This window comes from Salmo trutta, chromosome 29, assembly GCF_901001165.1.
Source record: "Salmo trutta chromosome 29, fSalTru1.1, whole genome shotgun sequence".
NCBI lineage: Eukaryota > Metazoa > Chordata > Actinopteri > Salmoniformes > Salmonidae > Salmo > Salmo trutta.
The window spans coordinates 13,838,232-13,853,539 of NC_042985.1; the positions used below are offsets into that span (position 1 = coordinate 13,838,232).

Below are 15,308 nucleotides of genomic sequence, written 5' to 3' on the forward strand. Positions count from 1 at the left end.
GGACTCGTTTATTCCACCTTTCCACTTTAGAGTGACACCAAATGACTTGGTCCGCTCACATACACTACAAGTTTTAAATGTCCTGCATTGCAGGAAAGTTCTCCTTCAACAGGGTGATCAAATTAAGATCCTACATCTGTAGGGAGTCAAACATGTATCCCAAACATTCAAAGACGATCACCTCTCCTGACCTTTTGCTTGGCTGTATAAATAGAAACCATACAAATATTAGGGGTAGTGCAGTCTCTTTTATTCCAGTTTGTTGTATATTATGTTTGTCCTGTGGTCTGCAACCAAAAGACCTAAAGAACATCACCAAAACAAGATGGAACCTGAGACAGGCAGAACAGTAGCCTGACTGGTCTCAACACTATATGAATGGTCCTCTATTATTCAACAATACTGTGAACGTGGATAATGAAAAGAATAACCCTCAGTCAGTCTGAAACAGGTCATTAGGTTTAGTCTAAACCCAAATGGCAGCAAATTCCCTATGTAGTGCACTACTTTTGACCACCGAGTCAGAGTGGCATGAACGCTGGTGATGAGTGGAATCAGCTACAGTAACATCAGCATCAGTGTTGCACAGCAGCAAACTCTCCACTTGTTAAAGTAATGTGAGGAACGATCTACTACGATCCAGAGACACACTTTAAGCACAGCGGACGGCAGTAGGCCCTGCATGCATTTGTGGCGAAGCAGGAACAAATGAGACAACATGTGTGGTTAATGCCAACAGCATGTGTGGAGGGAAGGGTAGGGGTGAGAGGGGAAACGAGGAGGGTGTAGGGGGTTCCAGGGGGAGACTCGGGGGAGGTAGAGGGGGAGACCCAGGAAGGCCCTGGCAGCAGCTGAACTTGATACATTTTAACCTTGTTTCCCCCGGAGAGTCTGGAGTGTTTGGAAGCTTAGCACGGAACCCCCAGAACACCACAACACTTTCAAACAGCACTAACATTACACACTCTCCTGTCTAGTGACAAATCTAAACCACAGAGAGATAATCAGTTACACACACTGTATAAATCCATGGCTGAGAGTTATGAGCACAAGCTACAAACCAAGATCAACATAATATTGTGAGAATATAAGTGAATGAATTTCATAGCCTACTTTCTGGTAAGTATTCAGTTATGTCCCTCTAAATCTGTCCACAGTCCAGTGATGGTTTGTTGTGTGCCAACACTCAGCGAGGCCACGGCACCACAGTCAGGATGACTGGACAGTTTAACCTTTAACTATCAAGTCATGCCTTCACTACATCACAGCGTTATGTGACAGGTCAGTAGACGTAAACCCTCAGTGAATCTGAAACAGGTCAGTAGACGTAAACCCTCAGTGAATATGAAACAGGTCAGTAGACGTAAACCCTCAGTGAATCTGAAACAGGTCAGTAGACGTAAACCCTCAGTGAATCTGAAACAGGTCAGTAGACGTAAACCCTCAGTGAATCTGAAACAGGTCAGTAGACGTAAACCCTCAGTGAATCTGAAACAGGTCAGGTCTTACCACATGCTGACTCTCCATGGCTCTTCCCGGACGTGTCTACAGGATCCAGCCAGCCCAGGTTCCAGCTCTGCCATGACAACAGGGTGGGCTTCACACCTAACAGAGACACACAGGAGACAGACAAACCATTTTTAAACACTAACTGGAAGTTGTTCTTATCAAAGGACGACCCAAGACACCAGTCTGTCTCTGCTACCGAACGGCAAGCGATACCGGTGTTGTTGGTCTGGAACCAACAACACCCTGAACAGCTTCTACCCCCAAGCCATAAGACTGCTAAATAGTTAACATAGCTACCCGGACTATCTGCATTGACCCTTTTTGCACTAACTCTTGACTCATCACATACGCTGCTGCTACTGTTTATTATCTATCCTGTTGCGTAGTCACTTTACCACTACCTGTATGTACACATCTACCTAAATTATATCATAACCCTGCACACCGACTCAGTACTGGTACCCCGTGTATATAGCCAAGTTATCATTACTCATTGAGTATTTATTCCTCGTGTTACAATTTTTTTCTAAAATGTTTCTATTGTTCTCTCTGCATTGTTGAGAAGGGCCCGTATGTAAGCATTTCACTGTTAGTCTACACCTGTTGTTTACCAAGCATGTGACAAATACATTTTGATTTGATCTTTGTTGTTCTTTGTCATTTATAAAGTCTGTAATGCATTGAGATGTTAAACCGCTCTCTAAACACAGCGTGATGTGGTTGCACGCCATGATCACCAGTCCCAAACAATAACACTAACCTGACACCCAGAGGGAGATGAGGTCAGTCAGGTCTGTCTTGAAGTCATGGCCTAGACGTTCCATGGACTATGGGGAATGCTCCGTAGAACACTGCGTAGACCGCCTGGGCCAGGCAGTCTGCATACACCTGGAACACAGTCTTTACTGTAACTGGTGCACCTGCCTTGTCTTGCACAAACACTCACACTTGTCTTTTCTTCAAGTAAGTTACAAGCAGTGATTTCGCAGACAGCAGCTGTTTTTGAAGAAGGTTCTACTTGCAATGACTGATGGCTTAATGCTCTGAATGTAAGTTTCTCTGGATAACAGTGTTCGTTAAATATACATAAGTACCTTAAAGAGCTTGTCCTTCAGGTCCATCTGAACGGTCATCAGCAGAGAGACAAAGGCTCCAGAGATCCAAGCAAACAACTGGCTCTCCTCCTCCACATTAGGCTGGGAGGATATTGACACAATTCCACACTGTAAGGTACTGCAGGCTACCTAACCTGACAGCATCCAACAACTGTCAGAACATATTCTAAAATAAATGTAGGCACAGAGCCATACATTTCATCATTTACTCAACTCTATCAGGAACTATTACGTACAATATTTTGATATTTCAATAGTTCTATTGCGCATACACTTTCTATTGTGCATACGCTTTCTATTGTGCATACGCTTTCTATTGTGCATACGCGTGTAAGACTGCCTCTGCTTAATACTGAGTATATCATAACTGAGGTTGTGAAATCTGGCAGAAACCTTCAGATAAGATCATTTTCACTGCACGCATTTCCTCTAAATCACATTCATCTATAAATACTATATTACCAGTGATGTACTGTACAGGCTGGAGTAAAAGACTAGTCTCCCCCATCATCTGCCTCATATTAATATATGTATCAAAGTTACATGTCTTGGTTGCATTGATACAGCGCATCACAAAGGTTGGAGTGAAGTCACCTTAAATCTGTGGAGGAAGAACCACCAGAATGTGTCTTTGAGAACAGCCAAGGACAGATCACACAAAGAACGGCCTCCAGATCTTCAGGAAGCCTGGCTGCAGTAAAGAATCATACACACACAGCAGGATTAATGATGATTAGCCTAACCCCAATGAGATGGAATTGTCCTGTTATGTACACAGCAATTAAATGGTAATTACATAATTGCTCAATAATTATTCTTTAGTATTTTGATAACTCAGTGAAACAGCCACCATGACCTTACTGTTGGTAGATAGTTACCAATTGTGTCGGTAAATACCAGCTGACACAGAAGTGTTAAATAAAGCATTACAGATAACTAGCTAATCTCTAATCAACTTTTCAATGAATACCAATCCACCCTGCCGTTAAAGACTGCCACACAGCAGCAGAGCTACAGTACATATGTGAGAGATTAATCATGTGTGTTTGGAATGCAGTCGAATCCGATCGCATGCACCGAGAGCGGGAGAGGGCCACATTCAATACACATGTGCTTGACGTGCATGCGAAGTTTGCATGCGATCCCTTTCTCTTATTCCTAAAAGCTGTGACAGCTCAGGTATCTGTGAGACCTGACATACCATAACAAGTCTGCTCTCCATCACCCGGACCGGCCACATCTGGCTTTCAGTGCGATGGATGGATATTAGTGTTTGTGGTTATAAATAAGACCTAACCCAGCGCTGGTTTACTCTGCCTTTCATTTGTCTCTCCGTTTCTGTATAGTGCACTACTTTTGACCAGAGCCCTATGGGAAACTACGGGCCCTGGTTAAAAGTAGTGCACTATATAGGGAATAGGGTACTATTTAGGATGTAGCCTGGGACTGTTAATACTACAGGACTTTAATAGGAGCCTGGCTGCTTCTTAGATTAACGTGATTGGTTGCAGAGCTGCCACAGTATTCCCCTGTGATGAGGGAGAGCAGAACTCTGGTCTGGTACACACACACACACACACACAGAGTAGATATAAGATTGCAGGTACGTACATTAAAGCCTTGGGCCTCTGAGACGCTGTAAGGCATCAGGATGTCCTGGGATGTCAGTGTCCTCGACTGCATCAAACCCTGGGTAGTCATAGTCCTGGAGAAACACAACTCAATAGTTTAACTAAGTAAACACCAGAGAGATACAGTATCTCACAGAAGTGAGTACACCCCTCATATTTTTGTAAATATTTGAGTATATCTTTTCATGTGACAACACTGAAGAAATGACACTTTGCTGCAATGTAAAGTAGTGAGTGTACAGCTTGTATAACAGTGTAAATTTGCTGTCCCCTCAAAATAACACAACATAGACATTAATGTCTAAACCGCTGGCAACAAAAGTGAGTACACCCCTGGCAGCAGTATCTAATAAATAACCATTGTTTATAAGGCTTTTCTTACCAGTCCCTGATTCCGAACAAACTTTTCAAACGTGCTCAGGATTTCTTCATCGTCCTCTGGGTCTTGTTGTTTAGCCCTGTTTTGTCTCTGACCCTCCAAAGATGCTCAGCCCTGGCTGTCAAAATATTACGCATGTGTTCCGTTGCTAGGTAACAGCTGTCATTAACATTCGCGCCGCTAACTTCTTCCGGTTGATACTTCCGGCGTAGAACGAGTCCATGCTTGCTCCGCTTCAGAGTACATCGACAATTGCTCTAAATCAATTGGATCAGGTCTCATTTTAAACAGGTAACGTTAAGGAATTGTGAAATGGGATTTATGTCTTCCACGGTTAGATAAAAACATTCCTTTTATCGCTATATGAACGTGTTTATAGCCTCAAGCTAATTTAGCTAGCTATCATCATCTGCAACAAGATTCTAGCTAACTAAGTTAGCACAATGGGTTAGGTATAAAACTCTTTGCTTGCACACTGCAGTGCTGACATTACCGTTCTCCTAGCAACAGGATATTATGCCCGGCATTCCCCCTGCAAAGACATGCTAAACTTTGGTAATATATATTAAAAAAATGGCATTCTGGTGCAGTACAACCAAATACTTTTATAAGTAAACCAAGATAGACCACAGCCTTGTCGTTTCCAAATCGCAACAAATTAGTCATAGTGGGCAGAGCCAAGCGCGAGATTATATTAGCCCGTTCTAGCAATAATATGCATATTTCCGTTAGGGACTCCTACTCTGAAGTGTGCAATAACTCAATTCACCTTTGCGCTCCTTTTAAACAACGCATTTTTTTACAACTTTGGTAAAGGTTAAAGTCTACAAAACGCAGTCCCCTCTGTTCATAACATATTCTAGTTTTGGTAACAGACAACTGTCCTGAGATCAAATATTTCATCAATGAGAAAATTTGCACAATATCGGCCAAAATCCATCTTCTCCCACTGGGCTTCCTCTTACTACCATACTTGGTAGTGCTGGAAACGCCAAGCGGAGGTTTCACATTTATACATCCGGTGAAATATCTGTCTCATTGTTCTGTGGTACAACTTTTTTTTCACAGCATTGCAACGACCTCTGAATAACTGTATGGATAATTTGATAATTTAAATATTGTATTATTTATACCAGCATGTATTTTGAAAGTTTAAACAGATACTGGTATGTTGAGCTATTGTGTAGGCTATATTTAAAGAAATACACTTTTAATAAAATACAAATAATGTTATTGAAATTATTCAATAGATTCTGCAAAACTTAAATGGGTCTCTTGTGCTGGACAACGGGTTTAATACAGAGTACTGGTGACTCCTTACTTCAGCCACTCCTATCTCTGCAACGCAATACACTGTATGTGGGATTAAAAAAAATATATATATATTTCACCTTTATTTAACCAGGTAGGCTAGTTGAGAACAAGTTCTCATTTACAACTGCGACCTGGCCAAGATAAAGCAAAGCAGTGTGACACAGACAACAACACAGAGTTACACATGGAGTAAACAATAAACAAGTCAATGACACAGTAGGGAAAAAAAAGTCTATATACTGTGTGTGCAAAAGGCGTGAGGAGGTAAGGCAATAAATAGGCCATAGGAGCGAATAATTACAATTTAGCAGATTAACACTGGAGTGATAAATGAGCAGATGATGATGTGCAAGTAGAAATACTGGTGTGCAGAAAAGTAAAATAAAAACAGCATGGGGATGAGGTAGGTAGATTGGGTCGGCAATTTACAGATGGACTATGTACAGCTGCAGCGATCGGTTAGCAGCTCAGGTAGCTGATGTTTAAAGTTGTTGCTCAAGCCAAGACAGACAGATAGAAAGGGAGGCAGACAGACAGACAGGCTGAGTTGAGAGATGAATGTGAAAGAATCCGAATTTATCAGTATATTTTCTACTGTTTTTATTTGTCGGCTTTATGTATTTTAACTTAGTTGATAATGGAAGTTCTAGGCCAACGGCTGCATTGGCCATCTCTGAGCTCCATGCGATCATTTAAGCTATTTAACCGCCAATGATCAGTGTATAAATGTGTCCATATGTCAGAGACTGGTGCTGATTAACATTAAGAATGTTTTCATTAACCACGAGACAATGATTGAGAAACAAAAATGTTATTGTTGAAATTAAACTATTCCATGAAAATGTGCATATGAAAATCATAACTGGCACGCAGATCGGTAGAAGAAATGATATGCTCCCCAAACTTGAAACTCGTGTGACGCCTGTGAAGTCTTTATAAAAGAATTGCCTTCATGTTTCTATGGTTGGGTTTTCAAGCAATGTAAGACAATGTGGTCAAACATTCGGGTTTCAAACAATTAAGTATGTTTTAAAAATGCATACTGCCTCCAGCTCACATTGTAAAGTGGTGGGTGATGCACTGATGGCCTGTCTACCATTGTTTTTTCTCCTGGTCAATTTGGCCGGCAACAATTTTATCTGCATAAAAAAAAGATTGGCCAAAAGCAATTAGCAGCTAATGGAAACCCTGATAGAGGCCCTACTGAAGCAGCTAATGGAAACCCTGGTAGAGGCCCTACTGAAGCAGCTAATGGAAACCCTGGTAGAGGCCCTACTGAAGCAGCTAATGGAAACCCTGGTAGAGGCCCTACTGAAGCAGCTAATGGAAACCCTGGTAGAGGCCCTACTGAAGCAGCTAATGGAAACCCTGGTAGAGGCCCTACTGAAGCAACTAATGGAAACCCTGGTAGAGGCCCTACTGAAGCAGCTAATGGAAACCCTGGTAGAGGCCCTACTGAAGCAGCTAATGGAAACCCTGGTAGAGGCCCTACTGAAGCAGCTAATGGAAACCCTGGTAGAGGCCCTACTGAAGCAGCTAATGGAAACCCTGGTAGAGGCCCTACTGAAGCAGCTAATGGAAACCCTGGTAGAGGCCCTACTGAAGCAGCTAATGGAAACCCTGGTAGAGGCCCTACTGACGCAGCTAATGGAAACCCTGGTAGAGGCCCTACTGAAGCAGCTAATGGAAACCCTGGTAGAGGCCCTACTGAAGCAGCTAATGGAAACCCTGGTAGAGGCCCTACTGAAGCAGCTAATGGAAACCCTGGTAGAGGCCCTACTGAAGCAACTAATGGAAACCCTGGTAGAGGCCCTACTGAAGCAACTAATGGAAACCCTGGTAGAGGCCCTACTGAGTATTTCCCAGCCCACGTTAGTGGAGACAACTTTTTCTACCTTTCTCTCTACAAGCCAATATGTATCCCATGTACTGTCTATTACAGTATATTGCATTGGGCGTTAGAGGGGGCGGAGAACGAAGTGCTGCTGGGTATGTATTACACATTCCCACTCCAAAACGAACCATATTTGGTTAGTAGAGAACCGACTGAGTATTTCCCACCCCACTTTAGCTGAGATGGGTAGAAAAGTTCTCTCAATAGACCAATATTCTCAACATACCTGTGTCAACATTGTATTTTTTCATTATTGGTATTAATGTATTTAAAACCATATTTTTTTTTTTGTTGAAATTACTCCTTGCATTTTCTTGTGACAATAGAAGGGACCATTGATTTAAAATTCTATATCTTTTGAATGAGTTATCCACATTGCAATGTTTTGAAATGCAGGCTTTTGACTTATTTGTTGTGACTTGCTTAGTAGCGAGCCAACTACCTAGCTAACTGGTATAACTACGTCCCAGGCTGTGCACCTGATGTTTTGTTTGTTGTCAGCCACCTCCAGTCAGTCAGCAGGATGTCCAGTTCGGACGTGCTAGCCAGTCCCGGCGGCGTGGACGTGTCCTCCTCTCCCAAATCACCACTGGCTAAAACCCAACATCCTGACAAGGACAAACCAGTAACCAAACAGAACCCTGCCTCCCCTCCCCTCCATGGTCTGAAGCTGGCTCCCCACAGGGAGCTGGAGCAGGCGCAGCAGAGAGGCAGGCTGAAGTGTTCTAGCTGCGGAGGCTCCCGGATGTTCTTCTGCTACACCTGCTGCTCTTTAGTGGGCGTCAGCCAGCAGGAAATCCCCTCCGTCAAGGTCAGGGAAAGATTTGGAGCGCTGTTCTCCTTATTGGCCCTATTAAACATAACACACACAGGCTTGTAGTGGCCAGTCTGATTGGTTTTATTAAAGCACACAGGCTTGTAGTGGCCAGTCTGATTGGTTTTAATAAAGCACACAGGCTTGTAGTGGCCAGTCTGATTGGTTTTATTAAAGCACACAGGCTTGTAGTGGCCAGTCTGATTGGTTTTATTAAAGCACACAGGCTTGTAGTGGCCAGTCTGATTGGTTTTATTAAAGCACACAGGCTTGTAGTGGCCAGTCTGATTGGTTTATTAAAGCACACAGGCTTGTAGTGGCCAGTCTGATTGGTTTTATTAAAGCACACAGGCTTGTAGTGGCCAGTCTGATTGGTTTTATTAAAGCACACAGGCTTGTAGTGGCCAGTCTGATTGGTTTTAATAAAGCACACAGGCTTGTAGTGGCCAGTCTGATTGGTTTTATTAAAGCACACAGGCTTGTAGTGGCCAGTCTGATTGGTTTTATTAAAGCACACAGGCTTGTAGTGGCCAGTCTGATTGGTTTTATTAAAGCACACAGGCTTGTAGTGGCCAGTCTGATTGGTTTTATTAAAGCACACAGGCTTGTAGTGGCCAGTCTGATTGGTTTTAATAAAGCACACAGGCTTGTAGTGGCCAGTCTGATTGGTTTTATTAAAGCACACAGGCTTGTAGTGGCCAGTCTGATTGGTTTTATTAAAGCACACAGGCTTGTAGTGGCCAGTCTGATTGGTTTTAATAAAGCACACAGGCTTGTAGTGGCCAGTCTGATTGGTTTTATTAAAGCACACAGGCTTGTAGTGGCCAGTCTGATTGGTTTTATTAAAGCACACAGGCTTGTAGTGGCCAGTCTGATTGGTTTTATTAAAGCACACAGGCTTGTAGTGGCCAGTCTGATTGGTTTTATTAAAGCACACAGGCTTGTAGTGGCCAGTCTGATTGGTTTTATTAAAGCACACAGGCTTGTAGTGGCCAGTCTGATTGGTTTTAATAAAGCACACAGGCTTGTAGTGGCCAGTCTGATTGGTTTATTAAAGCACACAGGCTTGTAGTGGCCAGTCTGATTGGTTTTATTAAAGCACACAGGCTTGTAGTGGCCAGTCTGATTGGTTTTATTAAAGCACACAGGCTTGTAGTGGCCAGTCTGATTGGTTTTATTAAAGCACACAGGCTTGTAGTGGCCAGTCTGATTGGTTTTATTAAAGCACACAGGCCTGTAGTGGCCAGTCTGATTGGTTTTATTAAAGCACACAGGCTTGTAGTGGCCAGTCTGATTGGTTTTATTAAAGCACACAGGCTTGTAGTGGCCAGTCTGATTGGTTTTATTAAAGCACACAGGCTTGTAGTGGCCAGTCTGATTGGTTTTATTAAAGCACACAGGCTTGTAGTGGCCAGTCTGATTGGTTTTATTAAAGCACTAGCCTGCAGACATGGGGTGTCAGAGATAGTAGTACAACTTACGGTGCCACACACACTAGATTGATGTGTACTTCGGTTCTGGTGCAGATGCAGGCTTTTGTTACAGACCATCATGAAAGAACACACCTGATTCAACTAATGATCAAGCTTATGGTGTAGGTATAGATACACGTTTGAGACAATTCACAGTACATGTGGTGACTGTTTGTATTGGTAATACCTGACCTGTAATTGATGAACATGGTTGGTCACACTGTAAACTTCCTCTAACTTGTGTTTGCAGCTCCCTATAAAGATTGACATCATCAAGCATCCCAGTGAGGTTGATGGGAAGAGCACAGCCATACACGCCAAGATCCTCGCCCCTGATGATGTCACCATCTACACCTACCCCTGCATACCTGAGTATGAAGATGACACAGACAAAGTTAGTCAGCTTTTCCTCATATGAACAAATATTCAGAGAACAATGTGAGCCTGATTAACTAACAAACAGTTTGTCTACCACATCATATACATAAAAATGTGTCATTCTAACGTAACCTGATTAGATAATATTAATACCATTTGTATTATGTTGACTTGAAATGACTTTGACAAGTATTTGGTGTGTGTGCGTGCATGTTTAGGTAGTGCTGGTGTTCCCTGGTCCTGGATCAGTTTCAGTGGAGGAGATGGCATGGAGATTACAGAACCTGGCTGACATGAAGTCAGCTGCCTCCCCAGATGAGGAACCGTCCCCAAAGAGGCCCAGAGCCGAGGAGCCGCCAGGGGCCACACAGCAGGCTGAGGGACAGACATCAGGAGCCACACACACAGAAGAGAGGGGAGGGGAAGCAGGGATAGAGGGCCAGACTGAGACACCAGGGGCCTGTCCCCTCCAGAGAGTGGTGTTTATCGACAGCACATGGAACCAGACCACCAGAATCATCACAGATGAGAGACTACAGGGTAATTATGATAGATAGAGCATTGATGATGAGACTACAGGGTAATTATGATAGATAGAGCATTGATGATGAGAGACTACAGGGTAATTATGATAGATAGAGCATTGATGATAAGAGACTACAGGGTAATTATGATAGATAGAGCATTGATGATGAGAGACTACAGGGTAATTATGATAGATAGAGCATTGATGATGAGAGACTACAGGGTAATTATGATAGATAGAGCATTGATGATGAGAGACTACAGGGTAATTATGATAGATAGAGCATTGATGATAAGAGACTACAGGGTAATTATGATAGATAGAGCATTGATGATGAGAGACTACAGGGTAATTATGATAGATAGAGCATTGATGATGAGAGACTACAGGGTAATTATGATAGATAGAACATTGATGATGAGAGACTACAGGGTAATTATGATAGATAGAGCATTGATGATGAGAGACTACAGGGTAATTATGATAGATAGAGCATTGATGATAAGAGACTACAGGGTAATTATGATAGATAGAGCATTGATGATGAGAGACTACAGGGTAATTATGATAGATAGAGCATTGATGATGAGAGACTACAGGGTAATTATGATAGAGCATTGATGATGAGAGACTACAGGGTAATTATGATAGAGCATTGATGATGAGAGACTACAGGGTAATTATGATAGAGCATTGATGATGAGACTACAGGGTAATTATGATAGATAGAGCATTGATGATGAGAGACTACAGGGTAATTATGATAGATAGAGCATTGATGATGAGACTACAGGGTAATTATGATAGATAGAGCATTGATGATGAGAGAATACAGGGTAATTATGATAGATAGAGCATTGATGATGAGACTACAGGGTAATTATGATAGATAGAGCATTGATGAGAGACTACAGGGTAATTATGATAGATAGAGCATTGATGATAAGAGACTACAGGGTAATTATGATAGATAGAGCATTGATGTTGAGAGACTACAGGGTAATTATGATAGATAGAGCATTGATGATAAGAGACTACAGGGTAATTATGATAGATAGAGCATTGATGATGAGAGACTACAGGGTAATTATGATAGATAGAGCATTGATGATGAGAGACTACAGGGTAATTATGATAGATAGAGCATTGATGATGAGAGACTACAGGGTAATTATGATAGAGCATTGATGATGAGAGACTACAGGGTAATTATGATAGAGCATTGATGATGAGAGACTACAGGGTAATTATGATAGATAGAGCATTGATGATGAGAGACTACAGGGTAATTATGATAGAGCATTGATGATGAGAGACTACAGGGTAATTATGATAGATAGAGCATTGATGATGAGAGACTACAGGGTAATTATGATAGAGCATTGATGATGAGAGACTACAGGGTAATTATGATAGATAGAGCATTGATGATGAGAGACTACAGGGTAATTATGATAGATAGAGCATTGATGATGAGAGACTACAGGGTAATTATGATAGAGCATTGATGATGATGATGAGACTACAGGGTAATTATGATAGAGCATTGATGATGAGAGACTACAGGGTAATTATGATAGAGCATTGATGATGATGATGAGACTACAGGGTAATTATGATAGAGCATTGATGATGAGAGACTACAGGGTAATTATGATAGAGCATTGATGATGAGAGACTACAGGGTAATTATGATAGATAGAGCATTGATGATGATGATGATGAGACTACAGGGTAATTATGATAGATAGAGCATTGATGATGAGACTACAGGGTAATTATGATAGATAGAGCATTGATGATGAGAGACTACAGGGTAATTATGATAGATAGAGCATTGATGATGAGAGACTACAGGGTAATTATGATAGATAGAGCATTGATGATGAGACTACAGGGTAATTATGATAGATAGAGCATTGATGATGAGAGACTACAGGGTAATTATGATAGATAGAGCATTGATGATGAGAGACTACAGGGTAATTATGATAGATAGAGCATTGATGATGAGAGACTACAGGGTAATTATGATAGATAGAGCATTGATGATGAGAGAATACAGGGTAATTATGATAGATAGAGCATTGATGATGAGAGACTACAGGGTAATTATGATAGATAGAGCATTGATGATGAGAGACTACAGGGTAATTATGATAGATAGAGCATTGATGATGAGAGACTACAGGGTAATTATGATAGATAGAGCATTGATGATGAGAGACTACAGGGTAATTATGATAGATAGAGCATTGATGATGAGAGACTACAGGGTAATTATGATAGAGAATTGATGATGATGATGAGACTACAGGGTAATTATGATAGAGCATTGATGATGAGAGACTACAGGGTAATTATGATAGATAGAGCATTGATGATGAGACTACAGGGTAATTATGATAGATAGAGCATTGATGATGAGAGACTACAGGGTAATTATGATAGATAGAGCATTGATGATGAGAGACTACAGGGTAATTATGATAGAGAATTGATGATGATGATGAGACTACAGGGTAATTATGATAGAGCATTGATGATGAGAGACTACAGGGTAATTATGATAGATAGAGCATTGATGATGAGACTACAGGGTAATTATGATAGATAGAGCATTGATGAGAGACTACAGGGTAATTATGATAGATAGAGCATTGATGATGAGAGACTACAGGGTAATTATGATAGATAGAGCATTGATGATGAGAGACTACAGGGTAATTATGATAGATAGAGCATTGATGATGAGAGACTACAGGGTAATTATGATAGATAGAGCATTGATGATGAGAGACTACAGGGTAATTATGATAGAGAATTGATGATGATGATGAGACTACAGGGTAATTATGATAGAGCATTGATGATGAGAGACTACAGGGTAATTATGATAGATAGAGCATTGATGATGAGACTACAGGGTAATTATGATAGATAGAGCATTGATGATGAGAGACTACAGGGTAATTATGATAGATAGAGCATTGATGATGAGAGACTACAGGGTAATTATGATAGAGAATTGATGATGATGATGAGACTACAGGGTAATTATGATAGAGCATTGATGATGAGAGACTACAGGGTAATTATGATAGATAGAGCATTGATGATGAGACTACAGGGTAATTATGATAGATAGAGCATTGATGAGAGACTACAGGGTAATTATGATAGATAGAGCATTGATGATGAGAGACTACAGGGTAATTATGATAGATAGAGCATTGATGATGAGAGACTACAGGGTAATTATGATAGAGAATTGATGATGATGATGAGACTACAGGGTAATTATGATAGAGCATTGATGATGAGAGACTACAGGGTAATTATGATAGAGAATTGATGATGATGATGAGACTACAGGGTAATTATGATAGAGCATTGATGATGAGAGACTACAGGGTAATTATGATAGATAGAGCATTGATGATGAGACTACAGGGTAATTATGATAGATAGAGCATTGATGTAGCTTAAAGTGCTGTACATTACATGGGGGAACTACTTTGTTATTACCTAGTTAATAGCCTACAACTAGAGCCCAGAGTTTTTCCTGGTCGGGTCACAACGTGAATAGGAAAAACTCCTGGCCCTGATAATGACGGACTGATGGACTGTTCTTTTCTCTGTCCCTGCAGCGTTGCTCCGTGTGGAGCTGAAGACCAGGAAAACGTGTTTCTGGCGCCATCAGAAAGGTTCTCCAGACACCTACCTGGCAACCATAGAGGCTGTCTACTACTTCCTCAAGGACTACCAGGAGCTGTGTCTGAGACAGGAGTACACAGGACAGTACGATAACCTGATGTACTTCTACTGTTACCTACACACACTGATCAACAAGGCTAAGACAACCGCTGGGAGACGCTGAGGCTGCAGGGAGGAGAGAGAGGCCAAAACTACCGCTGGGAGACGGTGAGGCTGCAGGGAGGAGAGAGAGGCCAAAACTACCGCTGGGAGACGCTGAGGCTGCAGGGAGGAGAGAGAGGCCAAAACTACCGCTGGGAGATGCTGAGAGACACACAATCACCACCAAGGCCTCCAAAAATAGCTGACAAACTGTCTTACTAACCAGTTTTCCATCCAGCCTTTTCATGCGAGTAAAGTACGTCACTCACCTGCCAGTCAGGTAACCTTGTCATCTTAGTTTTGCTCTTGCACTTTGAGTTTTTTGATTTTGGAATTTGGCAAAAGATTTGGCGCGCTCCACATAGAGATATAATATAAATGTTGTAACTTTCCAAATGTCGACAAAACAAAATACGCT

General features: G+C 41.6%; 1 protein-coding gene and 1 long non-coding RNA gene across 3 annotated transcripts; one reads left to right on the top strand and one right to left on the bottom strand.

Moving 5' to 3' along the window:
* Window positions 1–1,510: 1,510 nt before the first annotated feature.
* LOC115166963 (uncharacterized) lies at window positions 1,511–4,786 on the bottom strand. Its single transcript, XR_003870400.1, has 6 exons — window positions 4,638–4,786; window positions 4,236–4,329; window positions 3,219–3,315; window positions 2,604–2,705; window positions 2,270–2,397; window positions 1,511–1,605 (listed from the first exon to the last, which is right to left on the bottom strand). It is a non-coding gene; the product is annotated as an uncharacterized LOC115166963 (long non-coding RNA).
* Window positions 4,787–4,818: 32 nt separating this feature from the next.
* Window positions 4,819–15,254, top strand: dtwd1 (DTW motif tRNA-uridine aminocarboxypropyltransferase 1). Of its 2 annotated transcripts, none has more exons than XM_029720943.1 (5): window positions 4,819–4,925; window positions 8,313–8,653; window positions 10,379–10,522; window positions 10,725–11,046; window positions 14,683–15,254. In XM_029720943.1, the coding sequence occupies exons 2-5, from the start codon at window positions 8,366–8,368 to the stop codon at window positions 14,910–14,912; spliced, it is 984 nt and encodes a 327-aa protein (XP_029576803.1). In that variant the 5' UTR covers window positions 4,819–4,925; window positions 8,313–8,365; the 3' UTR covers window positions 14,913–15,254. The 2 variants fall into 2 exon arrangements, with proteins under 2 accessions (XP_029576803.1, XP_029576802.1); XM_029720942.1 differs by having other exon boundaries at window positions 8,344–8,653.
* The last annotated feature ends 54 nt before the right edge of the window (window positions 15,255–15,308 follow it).